Source organism: Castanea sativa, chromosome 1 (assembly GCF_040712315.1).
Source record: "Castanea sativa cultivar Marrone di Chiusa Pesio chromosome 1, ASM4071231v1".
NCBI classification, from domain to species: Eukaryota; Viridiplantae; Streptophyta; class Magnoliopsida; order Fagales; family Fagaceae; genus Castanea; species Castanea sativa.
The window spans coordinates 63,861,684-63,879,798 of NC_134013.1; the positions used below are offsets into that span (position 1 = coordinate 63,861,684).

The 18,115-nt window shown below is 33.3% G+C and overlaps 3 protein-coding genes across 14 annotated transcripts; all 3 read right to left on the bottom strand.

Annotated features, from left to right (window-relative positions):
- Positions 1-5,148: 5,148 nt before the first annotated feature.
- Positions 5,149-6,216, bottom strand: LOC142632029 (uncharacterized). Its single transcript, XM_075806456.1, has one exon. The coding sequence runs from the start codon at positions 6,214-6,216 to the stop codon at positions 5,149-5,151; it is 1,068 nt and encodes a 355-aa protein (XP_075662571.1).
- A 1,586-nt stretch (positions 6,217-7,802) lies between these two features.
- On the bottom strand, positions 7,803-8,435 carry LOC142632039 (uncharacterized). Its single transcript, XM_075806466.1, has one exon. It carries the CDS (start codon positions 8,433-8,435, stop codon positions 7,803-7,805), a length of 633 nt encoding a protein of 210 aa, XP_075662581.1.
- A 2,118-nt stretch (positions 8,436-10,553) lies between these two features.
- LOC142622803 (uncharacterized) lies at positions 10,554-16,952 on the bottom strand. 12 transcript variants are annotated; one of them, XM_075796346.1, is made up of 6 exons: positions 15,252-16,952; positions 13,550-13,816; positions 12,554-12,680; positions 12,175-12,384; positions 11,530-11,866; positions 10,554-11,445 (listed from the first exon to the last, which is right to left on the bottom strand). In XM_075796346.1, exon 1 carries the CDS (start codon positions 16,687-16,689, stop codon positions 15,544-15,546), a length of 1,146 nt encoding a protein of 381 aa, XP_075652461.1. In that variant the 5' UTR covers positions 16,690-16,952; the 3' UTR covers positions 10,554-11,445; positions 11,530-11,866; positions 12,175-12,384; positions 12,554-12,680; positions 13,550-13,816; positions 15,252-15,543. The 12 variants fall into 12 exon arrangements, 11 of the variants coding, with proteins under 11 accessions (XP_075652461.1, XP_075652460.1, XP_075652457.1 ...); XM_075796345.1 differs by having other exon boundaries at positions 12,554-12,687; XM_075796342.1 differs by having other exon boundaries at positions 12,554-12,700.
- Positions 16,953-18,115: the final 1,163 nt, after the last annotated feature.

Sequence of the window (18,115 nt, forward strand, 5' to 3'; positions counted from 1 at the left end):
ACCTGTTAATTTTGTGTCGTGTAGTGTTGGGTTCATGGGTCGTGTCCAATTTTGCCATCCCTATTAGTAGGCAATCCAACAATAGCGCTCTCATCGTTTAGTTTATTTATTTATTTATAGATATGACAGTGTATTGTTGGATATAAGGTCAAGAAACTAATTGATTTTCGATATAGATGGACTTGAATTCTAGAATTTTTTATTCAATAACAAAATATTTTACTAATTAAACTAATTGTTCTTCTAAAAAATAATAATAATTGTAGCCCACTCATCGAATTATATATAAAATTGCAACTTTAATATAAAATAAAATTAGTCTCTTCATAACTACTATGAATCAGACACTCTCATTCTCAGATCTTGACTATTTTATGGATTAAATATTTATTAAATTCCTTTAAATTAGGCAGTAGGGTTATTTTTTAAAATTAAAAGTGGACAAAAAATATCATATCTTTGAGGTGATTTTAAAACTATTCATTTATTCAATATACTTTTATATCCTTGGTATTTTGATTTTTTATTGAATCGCTATTTTTTTTTATTTAAATTTGATAGTTAAGGGAGAGGGGATTTGAACCCTAAAATTTTCTATATTAGACACCAAGAAGAACCAACCAATTAAGTTATAAGCATCTTGACTAATCAATTTCAAGTATTTTAAGAAAATTGTTACCCAAAAAAAAATTAATTTTTTGACAACTTTTTATATTTCACGTAAAAATGATATAAAGACTTTTCTAAAATGATTGATTAACAAAAATTCTATAGGCATTAATTAACTAGACTTATATAATAATAATTGGTGGGTTCCAGTTAACTTAACTGGTTGAATAAAAGATTCGAAGTTCAATCACATTTTATACTAAAAATTGATGATTTCTTGATCTGATGATAAATAAAACAATCACTAAAAGCAAACAATATAGATTAAAACTCTATAATATATATATATAAAATAATTGTGTCTTTTCCATTTGATTAATATAAGGAAAAAAGAATGTTGAATTGGAAAATGGGAAGCATATATGTCATTGGAACTAGGGGATTTACTGAATGAGGGCTTTAAAGTCCAAAACTCTAATTAATGGAGGGGCCCGCTGCTCGTTACCGTTAGCCAGCCTGTGTTTGAATGTGAAACCACGTTGTACGAAAGCACCTAGAGCCTAACTTTAGAATCCCATGAAAGTCTGAAAAACTACTATAAATTATAAAAAGTTTAAAACCAAAGGATTAAAAAATAAAAAGCATCCCATTACCACGGTGAAATTAGAGAAAAACCATAACCACGCGCACCATCCACAAAGCCAGCAATATATATATGCATCAGATTAGAATAGCCCTTTGTTTCTTGCCTCCAAGTTCAAGTTGTGTGCGCATTATTGTGTGGTGGGTTTTTTACTTCACGCTCCTTATTAGAAGGCACATATATATAATAGAAGTGGGGAAGATGATGACTCATGAGGCTGTTTCCCAGACAAAGGGGCATGTTGGTTTGGGGGGTGGGCTACCCTACTATTGCTGGGGCCTGGGTGACCTTCGAATTTTCCTTTTCTTTCTCGTTTTTGATTTAGCATATCTGACTCAGTCAATCCAATCTTTATAATGAAACATTGCCAAATATCTTCAATCTACCTTTTGATTTTATCTGATTTGCCAGGGTCCACAATGTTTCTAATGTGCCTATCTATTGTCTTTTTGGGTGATCCTTTTGTTTCAGTAAATCAAGATTGGGTAAGAATTATGAAGGGAAAAAATGGTTTAGTTCTCTTTCGTTTCGTGAGTGCAGATTTTTTTCCCTTTAATTTCTTTATATAATATTCTAACTCCACTCAACACAACTTACAAAGAAATGCGATGTATATATATATTTGAGAAACAAACACACACAAATATTTGGTTTCGCTCCCACATACGCACCTTATTATATTTGAATCATCCAATATATTACTATAAGCATTTCTCTTATAATAAGAGGGTTTTATTAATGTAATGCATATGTTAATAAACCATTAGAGTAAACTTTTTATAGGAAAATAAAAGAGTAGCTAACTTTTTTAACAGTTTTTTCAATTTCTCATAAAAAGTTCATTAAAATCAAGTTCTAAAATGATAACTACATACGCAAAATTTTTTATAATATTTTTTCATTTGTTGTAAATTGCAATGATTTACTGTGAGTAAACCAGTTTATTTATTTTTATTATAAATATATGGTAAAAAAAAATCGTGTATGTAACATTATTTCTCTTCGATGGCCTCTGTAAGTCTTAAGGGCAAACCAATATAACCCAGTAACGGCTCCTCCTAGAAAATAGAATATGAATTCATAAATATTTGACATGATTTATATTCCTTTTTATTTGTTTGTTTATGAGCATAATTGCCATATTGATTAACACCTCTTTTGACAAATGATCAACATTAATCTGAATGGCTAATCATATGCTAGTCAAGTAACCGAGATCCTGTCCTATCACGTGCACAGCACAAACAAGGACAAACATAATGATGAAAGTAAAGTAGTAAACTCTTATTTTCAGGCAAGATATTGCTGCTTTCACTGAAAATTGAACACCTAATGCGTATATAAGAAAACATTAGCTTTATAGGGAAAAGCAAAAACGAAAACTAATGAGGAGATGAAGAATAGCTAAAAGTACAAAAGACAAGGATGTTGTTTTGAGCAGCATGGACCACGGTTTGAGTGCCATTAATGAACAATCACTATTGGCCAATATACTTGCATTTATCAAACCCAAGCATCAACTGGAGACCCATTTACATCAACTTTATATGACAAATTAGTCTGTAAAATCATCTAAATCCCAATTGTTACCATATTAAACTGCTATGTTATTCTTCCTGAGGTTATGAACTTTGATGGGCACCAAGTGAATTCACTGGAGGGATCCAGGTTATAGCCAATAGTTCATTGATCATTCCTTCAATTAAAGAATACATGCACAAGTGAATTGGGCCAGTGAGTGCATCCCCTTCCACTGTGTCTTATGCACTCTGCTCAAGCCGAAGCAATTGCAATTCTGTGGGCTTTAAACTTGGCTAGGTCTAAAAATTAGTGAAATTTCATAATAGAAGGGAATGAACCATTTGACTGATCTATTTCTATTGTCATTAGTAATGTTTTTTATTTAAATTTGTATTTTGCTAGTTGTGAGTTTTGCTAAGTTGGAAGATCTCTTCAGCAACTTATTCTGCTGATAAATTTTTTTTTTTTTTTTAAAGCTAGTTTCTCTTGTAATAATTGCAATTTATCTCCTGTGGTTCTAGAAGCTTGCAAGTGCGATTGTCGTACTACTTTTTACTTATTAATGAAATTGTTATAAAAATAAAATTTTGCTTGGTGCTAGGGTCATCAATTAGAATGGTACCAATTTGTGATTAGCATTCATTTAAATGAAAAACCTATAAAGTTTAAAGTAATTTTGACACATTAATTTGATAAACGACATATAATGCAGTGGAATAACTATAAGTAAAATACATCTATCTCAAAAATAGCATAAGCATGCCCTAAGAAAGCCCTCAATCCAAAGGCAAAGAAAGAGAAAAACTCTTTAAAAATTTTATTGATAATAATAAACTTGATACTCGACATTGTTACAACCTCCAACTTATAAGAAAAATCTACACAGGCCCTAAGGACAGAATTATACTAGGAAAGGAGAAATTTCCAAAATATAAAAACTTTTAAAAATTACAGAAATTGATACACTATTAACCCTAGGAAACATCCTTCTCAATTCTGAAAATAGAAAATACCACAAAAAAAGAGCAAAGCTTGTGTCTAGTGCCATTTTGCACTAAACACGATACGATTTGGACAAGTGTCTAGTTTTAGATACCTATTTGCATTGCAATTTGTCCAGTGCAAAAAAGCACTGGACACAAGTCGTATCCCAAAAAGAAAATATTACATAAATGACAAAATCACTTTAAACATAGACCTAAACAAAGAAATTTGGATGAAAATTGGCACAGTCAAACGGAGGTGATGCGTTTTACTTTCTAAATCGTTTACCTTGCATACCAAATTTCATGCAATTTCTACTTCTACCATTTTACTATTTGCTCATTTTACGTTGGGACTTACCACTTATGTCCGGTTTGGGAGTAGAGTAGAGGGCAATCTCTTTTTCTATATTATATTAATTCCCTCCGCTTGAATGGAATTCAAGCTTTCTTTTTTCTTTGGACCGTCAGATGCCTCAAGCTTTAGTTTGCATAATCACAAATTTGGGGGTGGGGGTTTCTTTGGACCATTAAATGCTGCAAGCTTTAGTTCTATATATGTGTGTGTTTGTCAATGTACTAGTTTACAAGTACAAGAGGACAAGGTTTCCAACGAAGACGACAGAGACAGCATATAATCTTTGCAGTTTAAGTTCCCTAGCAATCTCAGTTAACTGAGACAAGCTGAAATTAAGAAATACAAGAATGAGATGTTTAACTGATGGAGAAAGAAAACAGGGTAATGTGCACCAAATAAAAACCTTCACTACAGATTCCTCATAGAGCAAATAAGCAAAGTGATTGAGAATACACCATATATACATTTTTAGGCTATTACTCAGTGTTGGTTCCCCATCAAACAATTTTTGCATGAAGTACTTGTTCTCTAGAATTAACTATATACATATTATACTGCAGCACAGTCCACCATTTATAAACAAACGATACATAAATAAGCCACACAATCATCTAAACACTATCCTTGAGCTGGGGGGAAAAAAGCAGAAGCCTGAAAGAAAAAATAGTACAAAGGAAACTATATATACAAAATAACGGCTAAATCATCAGCTCATTCAAAAGCAATCAAGAAAGTTATACTCCTCAACTATGAAAAGCCTAACATGTATTGTCATTCTCCTCCTATAACCATACACACTAATATTGGCTTTCTTCAAAAATGTAACACCATCACTTCAGTCACCAAGTGACAAATCTCATTTCATGGCAAGCTAAACCACTCTGGTCTCCCCATATTGTTCAGATCCAAAATAGAAAACACAAGGAGACTGTGGTTCCACTCCAACTTGCTTAACCACTATATTGTGAGCTCAAACCAGTTGCCAGCATATTTACAAAGTTCAAGTCTTCTTCCCTCAGATTCAAGCCTCACAATCAATCACTGAATCCCTGAAATCCTATCTTACCCTGGTATGCCTCAATCACTGCAGGGACTTCTTCCATAAATGGAGTCAGGAACTTCTTCTCAAAGTCCTCCTTCCTGTGATTCAATTGCCAAACTAAATCTATATCTTTGCTAACCAGACCTTTAGACATCAAAACTTGAAGAACAGCACATCTGGGAATCATTCTCTTCTCCACACTTACCAGATATAAATTTGGGCATCTAGCAACATCCAATGACATGAGACCCCCCTTAGTCGTCAAGAAATCAAGTACATCCCGAATCTTCTTCTCTGAACAAATCATTAGCATTGGCTGTACTCTAAATGCCGTAAGAAAGTCATTTTCAGACCAACCAAAGCTCCTAAGAACCTCCTTTTTCCTTTCCCAATTCACTTTGCTTATTAGTGACATTGAACGGACAGCCAAAATAAATGAGCGCCTCATCGGGTCAAAACTCATTTCTTTAATTGCAAATACAACCTCTTTGAACAAATCAATCCTCAACATAAGCGACTTAGGTTGCATCATCAAGAGCCCTGCAACATGTTTTTCTGGTACTCCATGAGCCCTCAGAGTGGATATATTTGGCACCAAAACCTTTTTAATGTTGCATCGAATCACATTGGACGATTGCTTCAATGCATAGATAAGATTCTCATTGGTATGAATAACCCCCCTAAGAAAATTAATGGTGGGTATTATCTGTTTCTTCAAACTAGACAATAAAATGAATTTGTTTGAACAGATAATCCTAGGTAAGTCAGGTCCTCTAAGACCCAAGGACGCAAAATAGTCAATCTTGGGTCTTATAGTTTTCTCTGGATGAGCTAAAATCAGAGGTGGGTGTTTAGAGATCAAGCTTGCAATGTCAGATTTTGTAAAACCATAAGTGTTCAAAAGGTTTAGAAGTAAGTCTGGTTTATCAGTGCACTTAATATTGACAGCCTTAGAAGCTGAAGTAGCTTTTTCTAAGGACAACCCACATGAGTTCATGAGGTAAGAGACTGTCAAAGATTGTTTCTCTGTGGAGTTTGAGACAGAACTGAGAAATGGCATTGTCTGGATATAACGAACATAACTGGTTTTTGAACTAAAGATTCTATTTTGCATCAGTGTTTTGCATGTGAAATGAAACATTTTTCTAAGGAAAGATTGGTGGGTTTATAAATGGTAATAGAAAGAAACTACTTACCTGTGGTTTGAGAGGCTGAATTGGAGTTGAAGCTCTGAGAGAAAAACCCTAGAGATTTGTTGGTTCACTGAGTCAATGTTGTGAGCGAGCTAAGATGGAGGAGTGCTGACCACTGGCCCAGCTGAGTTGGATCTGGAACAATATCTGGTCCAACTCATTTAATCAGTCCCATCTCATGGAAGTAAGCACATTTGATTGGATGAGTTTTCGGTCTATTTATTTGGTTTATTATTTAAAAATATAATATTATTTTTTAGGTTCAATTGATGGATGCCTAAAGGTATTTATTTATTAATGGATCATTTTAAGAAATTTTTAATATCAATTTTAAGGAAAGTATAAAAAATTGTCAAAAAATCATTTTTTTTTTTTCATAAAATATTTTTTAAATCAATACTTTTAGGTTATCTATTAACTTTTCTCGACTCTTTTTTTGGTTCACGTTTAGCAAAAAAATAAATAAAAAAAAAAACTATCAAAAAGTTCTGAATACCAAATAGACAATAAATATATCGCTTTAACAAGTACTGAAAAAATATAATGAGAATTTCATACCTATTGTGAAAACAATTTGCTAAATCTACCTCTCGACTGAAGGTTCCTTTTTCGTTTAAAACAATACCATTGGCCTTGACAAATTCTAGGTAAATCCTCTTCACAATGTGTTATGAAGACATTTTGTTTAGACGCCTAACTTGTGATGTCAAATTATTGAATTAACAAAACCTTTGGTAACCATACTTACTACATTACAAAAAGCTTCTATAAACAAGAGTCATGATATACCTTAAAAAACCACATTTTGCCTTATATTATTCATTTTAGCAGATTTGTTTTTTCTTATTATTAATCTTCTGAGGCACTAAAGACGTGTCCGTGCGCCAATTTTACAGTAGAATTGTGTGATATGTGTTGGAGATCATGTCCCCAAAAAATAAGGGCAAAATTTTTTATTATAAGTTTTTTTTTTTTTTTTTCAACCATAAGGTTTCGGAGGAAATTAAAAACTGTACTGTACATTTTAAAGACAGTACAAAAGGCTGTCACAGTACAAAGAATTGAAATAACTTGTTAACAGTTTAATATAGTCTTAGGGTCTAACGTGATTCGCTTATTTTACTGAAACTGAAAACTTTTTGCTAAAAATATTGTAACAAAATAACCTAAAAGCTAGATAATTGTTTTTTTTTGCTGAAAGTACTGTAGAAAAAAATAAAAAAACTAAAAGTGCTGAAAGTATTGTAGAAAAAAATGTGTAATTTTAATTCTATTTTAATGTTTGAATATGCAAAGTGACTTCCAAGTATGAAAGACAAATATTTAACAACAACAATAATAGTAACTAATTTTTTTTGTCTTAGTTGAAATTTACTATCAAGTCTTTTTTTTTTTTTTTTTAATTATACTATGTTTTTTTCTTTTTTTTTTTGAGAATAGACGATAGTAGATTTTATTCAATATCATGTTGTATAATGGGAAAGAGAAATGAGAGGCATTCTTCTATCCAAACAATGGTCTTCTCATTTTCTTTTGCAACACTAGCAAGAGCTAGAGCAGCACGATTACATTTTAAAGGAACAGAAACAAAGGATATATCAACAAAATGTTCACAAATTAGCTTAATATCCTCCAAAATCCAAGCTACTTCAAGGGAGCAAGTCCTATCTGAGTTAAGAAGATCCACCAATTCAGCAAAGTTGCTTTCAGCAGTGATCTTGGTGAAGCTGATATTTTGGCAAAAAAGAAGTGCAATCCGTACCACAGAAGCTGCTGTCCAGAGAGCATTCAGCTCTTTCCTTGCTTGTTCACATGCTGCTGCCATCACCTCCCCCTTTGAATTCCGAATAAGCAGCCCCACACCAACAGAAGAAGAGGACTTAGACTGAGAAATAGCAATATTCAGCTTGAACACTGAATCAATGGAAGGAGGAGACCACCTACAAACCGGTGCTGCTGAAGAGACCAAATGTTTCTTGTTTGCCTCCATAAAATCCAGCGTATAAATAGAAGCTCTAGACCACAGGCCATCTGGTTTAGGATTAGAATTTTCAAAAACAACTTTGTTACGGCAATTCCAGATCATCCAAAATGCCACACATAAGATCTCAAACTCAGGGGATTGCAATTTTTTAATGGCAGCGTTTATAATGTCAATAAACTCAGTGTGCAGAGGGAATTATACTATCAAGTCTGTTATATCATAATTAAAATACATATTTCATGAAAGCCATCAATTAGAGTTACCAAAAAAATACCATAATGTTAATGGTAATTATAACAAGAAGTTTTTAGATTTGGACCAAAAAAAAAAAAAAAATACCATAATATGAATGGTAATTATAACATTAGTAACAAAGGAAGTCTTACGATGGAAGAATCTCATGTATCGATGCTGTGATATTGTTCCGAACCACTTTCATCTCAGGTTCATCTAAATAAGAGATCACATGTGCCATTTCATTATAATAACCTCCCTCACTACTTTCACATGTGTCTCATCTAGAAAACTCTTGTCCAATATCATTGTCTTCATGTGCTCTAATAAAATTACAAAGAACCATTGTAGCAATAATAATGCGATGCGCAAATCATAGCTGGGCATATCTCTCAAAATTCTCCATCTATTCTTCCAAACACCAAAAGTTTGCTCTATGACAAAACGAAGTGATGAATGGAGATAATTAAATTTCTTCTTTAGATTTTGTGATGCTTGACCTTGTTCAAAATAGAGAAGGTGGTACCTCTTCCCCTTAAATGGTGCAAGGAACCCTTTCTTCATAAGGTACCTTGAATTAACAAGATAATATTTTCCTACAAATGAGAATGTTTATTACATTAGCATTTTCAGTACATAACACATATTTTAATACATTAATTAAAATTCAACAATACAAACCAAGTGGAGGTTTTGGGAAGTTGTCACTCTCATTATTGAGGCAACTTAAAAATATTCTGGTGTCATGTGCTTACTCTTCCCATCCAACACATGCAAATGTGAATTTCATGTCAAAATCACAAGCATAAATGCAATTGATTGTTGGCTCCCATTTCCTTTCTTTGTATGTATGTTGCTTATGAACTGGTAAAACCATGGAGACATAAACCCCATTAATCAAACCAATGCAATCCTAACCATTGCCATAAAAATACCATGTGAAATTTGCAACATGTTTTCATCATAAAGATAAATTGAATAAAATTAAATCAAAATACCAAAATAACAAAGTACCTTGAAATGTAGCCAATATCTATTAGAATTGAGAATATGTTGTGGCACATTAAGAAATGCAAGATCAGCATGCTTGATAATGTTTTGTGACATTACATTGCCTAACAATGTAACTACCATTTTCATGTGTCGACTTATTGTCTCACCCCGAACGCTGAAATTTATCCTGAAGCATTCTATTACACATGCCATGACCAAATACCACCAACGTAATTGCCACAAACTCTCCCAAGCGAACTCCTTTGCTACCCCCATATCCATATTGAATGCTCAATATATTACAAAATTCTCCAAAAACATGGTGTGATACTCTAAATATATTGTGACATTTCCGCTCATTCCCATGTAAAATATATTGCATCCATTCATACCCTATTTGTACATTTGTATGCATTAGTACTTTGTTCATATATGTCTGCATGTAAGCTATGAAACTTGCATACCCAGCCAAATATGCTGTGTGTACAAGCTCATCACTTATTTCAAAACTCATTTCCTTGCATATATGTGGTAATATAAACCAAACTGTACATATAAAAATTACTCAAGCAACAAAAGTTTATATTATTGTTAAAAGTCAGTAACACAGAATTGGCTCAAAATATTTTCTACACTGTCAGTTCATATTTTCTACACCAAACTATATTGTTTATTCAATACAAATCAGTTCATATTATCTACATATTATTATCAATATTTTCTACACTGTTTATTCAAATCTGTCCCAAAACAGTATCTAGCTACCATCCTATTTGTTCTGCCGTAGCATAAGCATATATGTTAATTAGAGACCTGAATAAATTTCAATACACATGCATATATGTGATTCCAGTTTTGAATTCCTATAATCATGCATGTGATTCCAAATATCTAATCCCATAAGCATCAAGTAACAATCATCAGGTAACAAGAAGCAATTTTGAATATCTAATTCCAATAAGCATATATGTGATTCCAATTTAAGCATATATGTGATTCCAATTTTGAATTCCTATAATCATCAAGTAACAATCACCTAAAACACAATAAAAATCCAAATATCTAACAGTCGGGTTGTTCACATAAAACATAAAACATAAGTAATACTAAAACATATGTTCTTAATCCATTCCAGAATTAAATAAAACATAAGTTCTTAACCCCACAACATGTTTTTAAGCAATACTAATAAAAGACAAACATCCCAATTACATAACACACGTGACCATTCCAATCAACCCCTTCAATACAAGCACAATTCACCAAAGATCAGGCCTTTTTTCGTACTTTTTCTCTAGCCAAAGCAATTGGAACATTTTATCATGCTTATTTGCTGCAAACATGCACATCGCACTTTGATTTTCCATGAAAAATAAGGAGCTGAACATATGGAGGCGATGGCACGATTGCACCCCAGGAAGACTCAACACCATTTCCATAACTACTTGAACCTCCATAGCTGCTGCGGAAGTATATGATGCAGGACAACTTACACTTTTACTTTCAATGATGACATCTGTCATGCTCTTCAAAGAGTCGGACATTTCTTTCACAACTGAATGCTTTTTACCACACCTCTTGCGAATTCTTTTGAAGAGTTGGACATTTTTTGCCAAGCCTTTCCCTTATTGATTTTCGATCTTGCTCTTGACACTAATGGGCATTCAACATCCATTGGGTCAACGACCACAGGGGACTGACATTGGAGGTCTACAAATTCTTTGCTATCAGAAGAGTCTCTGGAACCTTCAATGCTTTCCTTTGGTATTTGACTATTTGGGGTCCATGCATGTTTTCCTAATGCAACAGTGCTTTCAAACATGATTTCCATAGCCCTTGCATTTGGCAATCCTTTTGTACGAAACGTTTTTGCTTTTGGACATTCCTACATGTTTACAAACAATAGTTATGGTACTATTTCTTAGTTGTAGAAAATTAAGGTTGTCAACATTCTCTAAAGTAAACTAACCTTGAGCTTTCTTTCCCACCATTCATCAGTTGCATCAATTTTTCCAATGTCAGGATCATAACCCAACCCAGTCTCAAAAAGCTGTTTCCATACCTTCCATACACCTCATAGATGATACCATTTGTTTTTAACTTGCTGCTGACTCACTACTTTGTTAATCAGTTTCAACTGCTTTATCACTCTGTCATACCCTTCATTTTTCAAAACTCCTCCACTCCTATTTGCTTGCTAGGACTTGAGCAGCACACAAATCACAAAAGACTTTTAATTCGATCTTTCCACTCTGTTTGATCATCTTTCCGTTCAGCATCCTTCGATTTCCCCTCAACCATTTTGGCTACAAATAAATTCGATACTCATAAGCATCATTTCATATAGTTCATATGCTAAAAAAATTACTAGTATAAAACACAAACACCTTCCAAGCCATGTTTCATTAAACCTTCCTAATTAGAATTTTATCGTTGTGTGTAAATTTTCATTATTGCACATTCATTTAAATAACAGCCCAAGTAACATTGTTTACATAAGTCTCTCAAGAAAAAATAAACATTGTGTACATAAAGACATGAAACAAACAAAAGTAACAATTTAACAAAGTTATAATTGTGTAATTCTTAAGATCATCATCAAAGAGTTACTTACTATGGAGCTGTTCCTGCTAATGAGTGAACCTGTTACTGCTGTTGTGAGGACTGTGGAGCTGCTTCTGCTACTGTGGAGATGTTAATGTTGCAGTATGACCTGTAGAGCTAAACTGTGGAGCTGTTACTGGTTTTGCGTGTACTGTGGGCTTCCTTGTAAACTGAGTTTAAAGGATGAAAAATCTATGGGACCTTCACAAGACCAGCAAAACTGCAAGGAAAGAACATGGCACATCAACTTTTTTTTCTTTTCTTTTTTTCTTGTGGAAGTAAACGTATTAAAGAAGAAAACACAGACTGCACACGCGCGCGCGCGCACACACACACACACAAACTGCACCTCATAATTTTCTCCAAAGTATCAAAATCACATACTACACCTCATAATTTGTTCCTCCATATTTCTCTAAATCCAACTACAATTCTCTATTTGCAAAAAGCCCCTTCCTAGCTATTATCTATTGGAGAATCTTTCCTTCCTGTGATGACTGATGATTAAGCCTTTAGCTGCATGCTGCAAAATGAATCTTCAAATCCCAAATTATCAATATCAGTCAATCCAAATGCAATTTTTGCAGACCCTAAGTAAATGTAGATACCAAACTCAAATTCTTCAAGCCAAACAAGGCCATGAATAGATTTCATTTTAACCAACAACCAAAAACTCAAATCATCTAAAAATAGTTGTGTTGCAGATGTGCTTATAATATGATCTTTCATAAAGAGATGGTACTCATACCCAACTAAATGCAATTGAGTCCAGCATTTCAGCAAAAGAATTTGATTGACAGATTGGGAAACATCTCTAACCACCTCAAGTTCAAGCGAATCAACTAACCAAATAATAACAGAGCTTGATATACTTCTAGCATCTATCATGTTAGCACCCCACAACCACCCATCAAAGCCAATATCTGCCTTTGGCTTCTCAAATTAATGAGCCAAATTATATAGAAGCAAGAAACCATGTATAAAACTGAAGGCATCTAGAGGACATAAATTAATGAAAAAAGAATGAACAAATTTTCATTGAATTTTTCATTTGTAGGTGTAACAACTAACAAATCAAAGAATATTGTTGGTCTTCCCTGTCAAGAATAAGCAAGAATCTATTTAAAACAAAAGATTCTAAAGGAAAATAAAGTCAATATTTGAGATTTGTAATCTTTAACAAACTAATAAATCACAATATTTGACACTCATAATTGTTAAAGTATACCCATCATAATCATCAAAGAATACCCAAAAAATTTATCTCTAATCTTTAAACATCAAAGTATACCCATCATTATCATCAAACAAACCCATAAAATTCAGCCACAACCAACAAAAGGGAAAACACATTAATAAATATAAAAAAGTTAAATACAACTCACTGACACATCAGCTGATCTCCCTCACAGTGGCAGCATCAATTTCATTGTCTTTCTCGATCTCTCAAAGCCTCTAATATCACTAGTAGGGATTTATCCAAATAAAGGACGAAAAGAGTGGTAGACAAATGTGAAGCAGATATTTGGATTGTTGGTGGGTAGATGTAAAGTTGAAGAGCATTGAAGATGAAGAAGTTGTGGCATTGATGAGGAGAGAGTCGGGCTGTGGAAATTGAAGAGCTGAGATCTTGCAAGATACGCATTGTTGGGCTGAAAAGAAAGGGGAAAATTTAAAATATTACCGTTGCTAAACGGTTCATATTGGGCAAAATAAGCTGGCTTTATTTACACAATGAATGGGCACCATGAACAGTGAAAAGGGACCCACTTAATGCTAAAAAATAAGCTAAACGCAGAATATGTTGGAGAAATCAGTAATACCAAATGCACGCTTAATACCCGCTTTCTTTTTGGATAAGATGGCAAGCAGAAACTATATATAATAAAAGTATAACGTTGTTGCAACTTAAAAATTACCCCTTTTTTTGTGCATACACATCTATGTAGGACACATTTTTTTTACTGGTAAGTTCCACACACACCCGATTGCTGATGGGTTTGAATCCATGACCTCGCTCTCTGTCTATCCCCTATAAAAGGAGAAGCCTAGAAGGTGCCAATTGAGCTAGAGCTCATTAATGTCTATGTACTACACAATTGTGTGTTTCACTCCCAAGAAAACAAATGAAAAACCAAGATTTAAAGGAAGCACAAAAAGATCTCAAACTTTATTAGTATTTACTTGCTCTTTACATAATAAAAGGAAAAAATATTATCAGAAATGAGAGGCTACATGAACAGAGAGTGAGTTAAAAGAAATCCATCCAAGAAATGAGGCAACTAATTATCAATAGTACCAGTTAAACCAAAAATCATATGCTGAACACATGTAAGTTCCAAAATCAAGCATAAAGATCAATAGATTGTGCATCATGTCAGTAAAGAACACAAATTTTTGTTCTCCTAGTCAAAGTCAGTAATGGGAACACCATTGTAACTAGTAATTATGATATTATCTAAACACTACAATGTATCTGTAAGCTCTTATATCATTTTTTTTATGATAAGTAAGCTCTTATATCAAATTAAGTAATTAACCAATTATTTTTCTGTCCTTTTTTTGGGTTGTGGGTGGGGGGGTGGTGTTCTTTGGACCATCAGATGCTGCAAGCTTTAGTTTTAATAATTTATATATATATATATATATATATATATATATATATATATATATGTTTGTAAATGTATTAGTTTATAAGTACAAGAGTAGAAACACAACAGGGCAAGGTTTCCCACAAAGATGACAGAGACAGCATATAATCTTTGCAGATTAAGTTCCTTGCAATCTCAGTTAACTGAGACAAGCTGAAATTAAGATATATGAGGAAGAAATATTTAACCAATGGAGTGATTGTTCTCAAGAAAAAACTATATACATATTATACTGTAGCACGGTCCCCAATTCCTAAACAAATGATGAATAAAAAAGCCACACTATCATCTAAAGACTCTAAACACTATCCTGAAGCTTGATAAAAAAAAACGCTAATGCATGAAAGAAAAATAGTACAAAGGAAACTATAATATACCATATAACTGGTAAATCATCAGCTCATTCAAAAGCAATCAAGAAAGTTATAGTCTTCACCTATGGAAGGCCTAACATGTATTGTCGTTCTCAGCCACTAACCATACACCAACATTAGCTTTCTTCAAAATTTATCACCATCATCACTGTCACCATGTGACAAGCCTTATTTCATGGCAAGCTAAACCAATCTGGTCTCACCATATTGTTGAAATCCAAAATAGAAAACACAAGGAGACTGTGGTTCCACTCCAACCTGCTTAACCGCTATATTGTGAATTTGTGAGCCCACACCTGTTGCCAGCATGTTTACATAGCTCAGGGCTTCTTCCCTCAGATTCAAGCCTCTCAATCAATCACTGAATCCCTGAAATCCCATCTTACCCTGGTATGCCTCAATCACTGCAGGGACTTCTTCCATAAATGGAGTCAGAAACTTCTTCTCAAAGTAATTCTTCCCATAATTCAAATTCCGAACTAAATCTATATCTTTGCTGACCAGACCTTTAGACATCAAAACTTGCAGAACTGCACATCTGGGACTCATTCTCTTCTCCACACTCATCAGAAATAAATATGGGCCTCTAGAAACATCCGATGGCATCAGACCTGCCTTAGTTGTCAAGAAAACCAGCACATTCCGAATTTTCTTCTCTGAACAAATCATTAGCCTTGGCTGTAATCTAAATGCCAAAAGAAAGTCATTTTCAGACCAACCAAAGCTCCTAAGAACCTCCTTTTTCTTTTCCCAAGTAACTTTGCTTATTACTGACATTGAACGGACAGCCAAAACAAACGAGCTTCTCATTGGGTCAAAACCCATTTCTTTAATTGCACAAACAACCTCTTTGAACAAATCAGCCCTCAACTTAAGTGACCTAGGATGCATCATCAAGAGATTTGCAACATGTTTTTCTGGCACTCCATGAGCCCTCAGAGTGGATACATTTGGCTCCATAACATTCTTAATATTGACTTGAAACGCATAATATTGCTTCAATGCAAAAATAAGGTTCTCATTGGTATGAACAACCCCCCTAAGAAAATTAACGGAGGGTATTATATGTTCCTTTAGACTACACAATAAAATGTATTTGTTTGAAGAGAGAATCATAGGTAGGTCAGTTCCTGTAATACCCAAGGACTCAAAATACTCAATCTTGGGTCTTATAGTTTTCTCTGGATGAGCTAAAATCAGAGGTGGGTGTTTAGAAATCAAGCTTGCAATGTGAGCTTTTGTAAAGCCATGAGTGCTCAAAAGCTTAAGAAGTAAGTCTGGCCGGTCTGTGCATTTAATGTTGATAACTTTAGAAGCCGAAATAGCTTGTTCTAAGGACAACCCACATGAGTTGATGAGGTAAGAGACTGTCAAAGGTTGTTTCTCTGTTGGGTTTGAAACAGAATTGAGAAATGGCATTGTATGGATATAACAAGCATAACTGGTTTTTGATTTTACAATTCTATTTTGTATCAGCGTTTTGCATATGAAATGAAACATTTTTTTGTTCTTTCTGAGAAAAGATGGCGGATTTGTAAATTGTAGTAAAAGAAACCTACCTGTGGTTTGAGAGACTGAATTGGTGTTGATTGAAGCTCTGAGAGAAAAACCCTAGAGAGAGGAAAACTATTTGTTGGCTCACTCACTGACACTGAGCGAGCTATGACAGAGAGGAGTGATGGACTGATGGTTAAGAAGGGCAAATTTTGTTGTCTTCGTAAGTTTTTTAGTCATTGGAAAATCAAATCCTTAACTGCCTGTTTGGAAGTTACGCTATGTTTGTTTGACGTTTTCTAAAAATCGAGTCCTTATTTTTTGAGAAATATTTTTCATGGTTCTAAAAACCGGTACGGTGAAAGAACCGGTCGAGGGGCTAATTATCAATTTTTAGGTCGGACTGAGGTCCAACCGATGGTTGAATCGATAACGTCATAAATAATTTAATTATTATTTATTTAAATTATATAAATAATTAATAATTTTTTTAATATACTAAAACTAACCAACCAATAGTAATAAATATATTTCCTTTAAAAAAAATACAAATATATATAACATTTTTTTTTAAAGAATGTAACATAATAACATTATAAAACAATCATCCTTGACATAATAAATTTTCAACAAAACCAAATAAATAAGTTCATTAGTTATTACATTTACATCCAAATGACAAATAACAAATAAGTTCATTACATCTAAATAGCAAATAAATTTTAAAATTTCAAAAAAATAACTACTAAGTTTTAAGACACAAGCCTCATTTGTCTCTAAGAAAATTGAAATCACTGGACTGATTGGAATTTTCTTTTCTTGTGAGTAATAGTTGACAAAGAATAAACAATTTAACTATTTAAGTTTCATCTTTTAGTTTATATAAATAATAGTATACTTTAACTATTAATTTATTGAAGAAAATTTAAATTAAAAAAAAAAACACAAAGTCAGGTGACTAGACAAGTCACTGACTTATTACTCTTACCAATCCACTTTCCCACTCCAACTCCTAGCCACACGTTTACTTTTTCTTTTTCTTTTTTCCCTAATGCAAGTCTCCGCTCCCCACTTTGCTTACCATCAAGAGACCTTATTTTTCCAGTCTTCAGTGATTATGTCCTCCGTAGAATCCACATCTCCCTATCTGTTAGGAAGTTAGATCTATTCCACTTTGCATTTGTTTCAAATATTTCTTCACAGTTACAAGGAAAGTGAGTATATATTACTCTTTTTGATTCTAAAAAAAAAAAGGAAGTTAGATCTATTGTTTATCTCTGCAATACCTCATCAATTCCTCTCATTCCTCTCTTTCTCACTGAAGATCTGTAGACTGTAGATACTATTCCAAGATGCTAATTTCAACGCCAAGCATGAATATTCAGTCATTTTCTATCTTTCAAGCATAGCCAATCTTAAGAAAAAAATACTT

Excerpts from the sequence above, each read along its gene's own strand:
- LOC142632029 (XM_075806456.1), bottom strand. The coding sequence starts at position 6,216 with ATGCCATTTCTCAGTTCTGTCTCAAACTCCACAGAGAAACAATCTTTG.
- LOC142632039 (XM_075806466.1), bottom strand. The coding sequence starts at position 8,435 with ATGATCTGGAATTGCCGTAACAAAGTTGTTTTTGAAAATTCTAATCCT.
- LOC142622803 (XM_075796350.1), bottom strand. The coding sequence starts at position 16,689 with ATGTTTCATTTCATATGCAAAACGCTGATACAAAATAGAATTGTAAAA.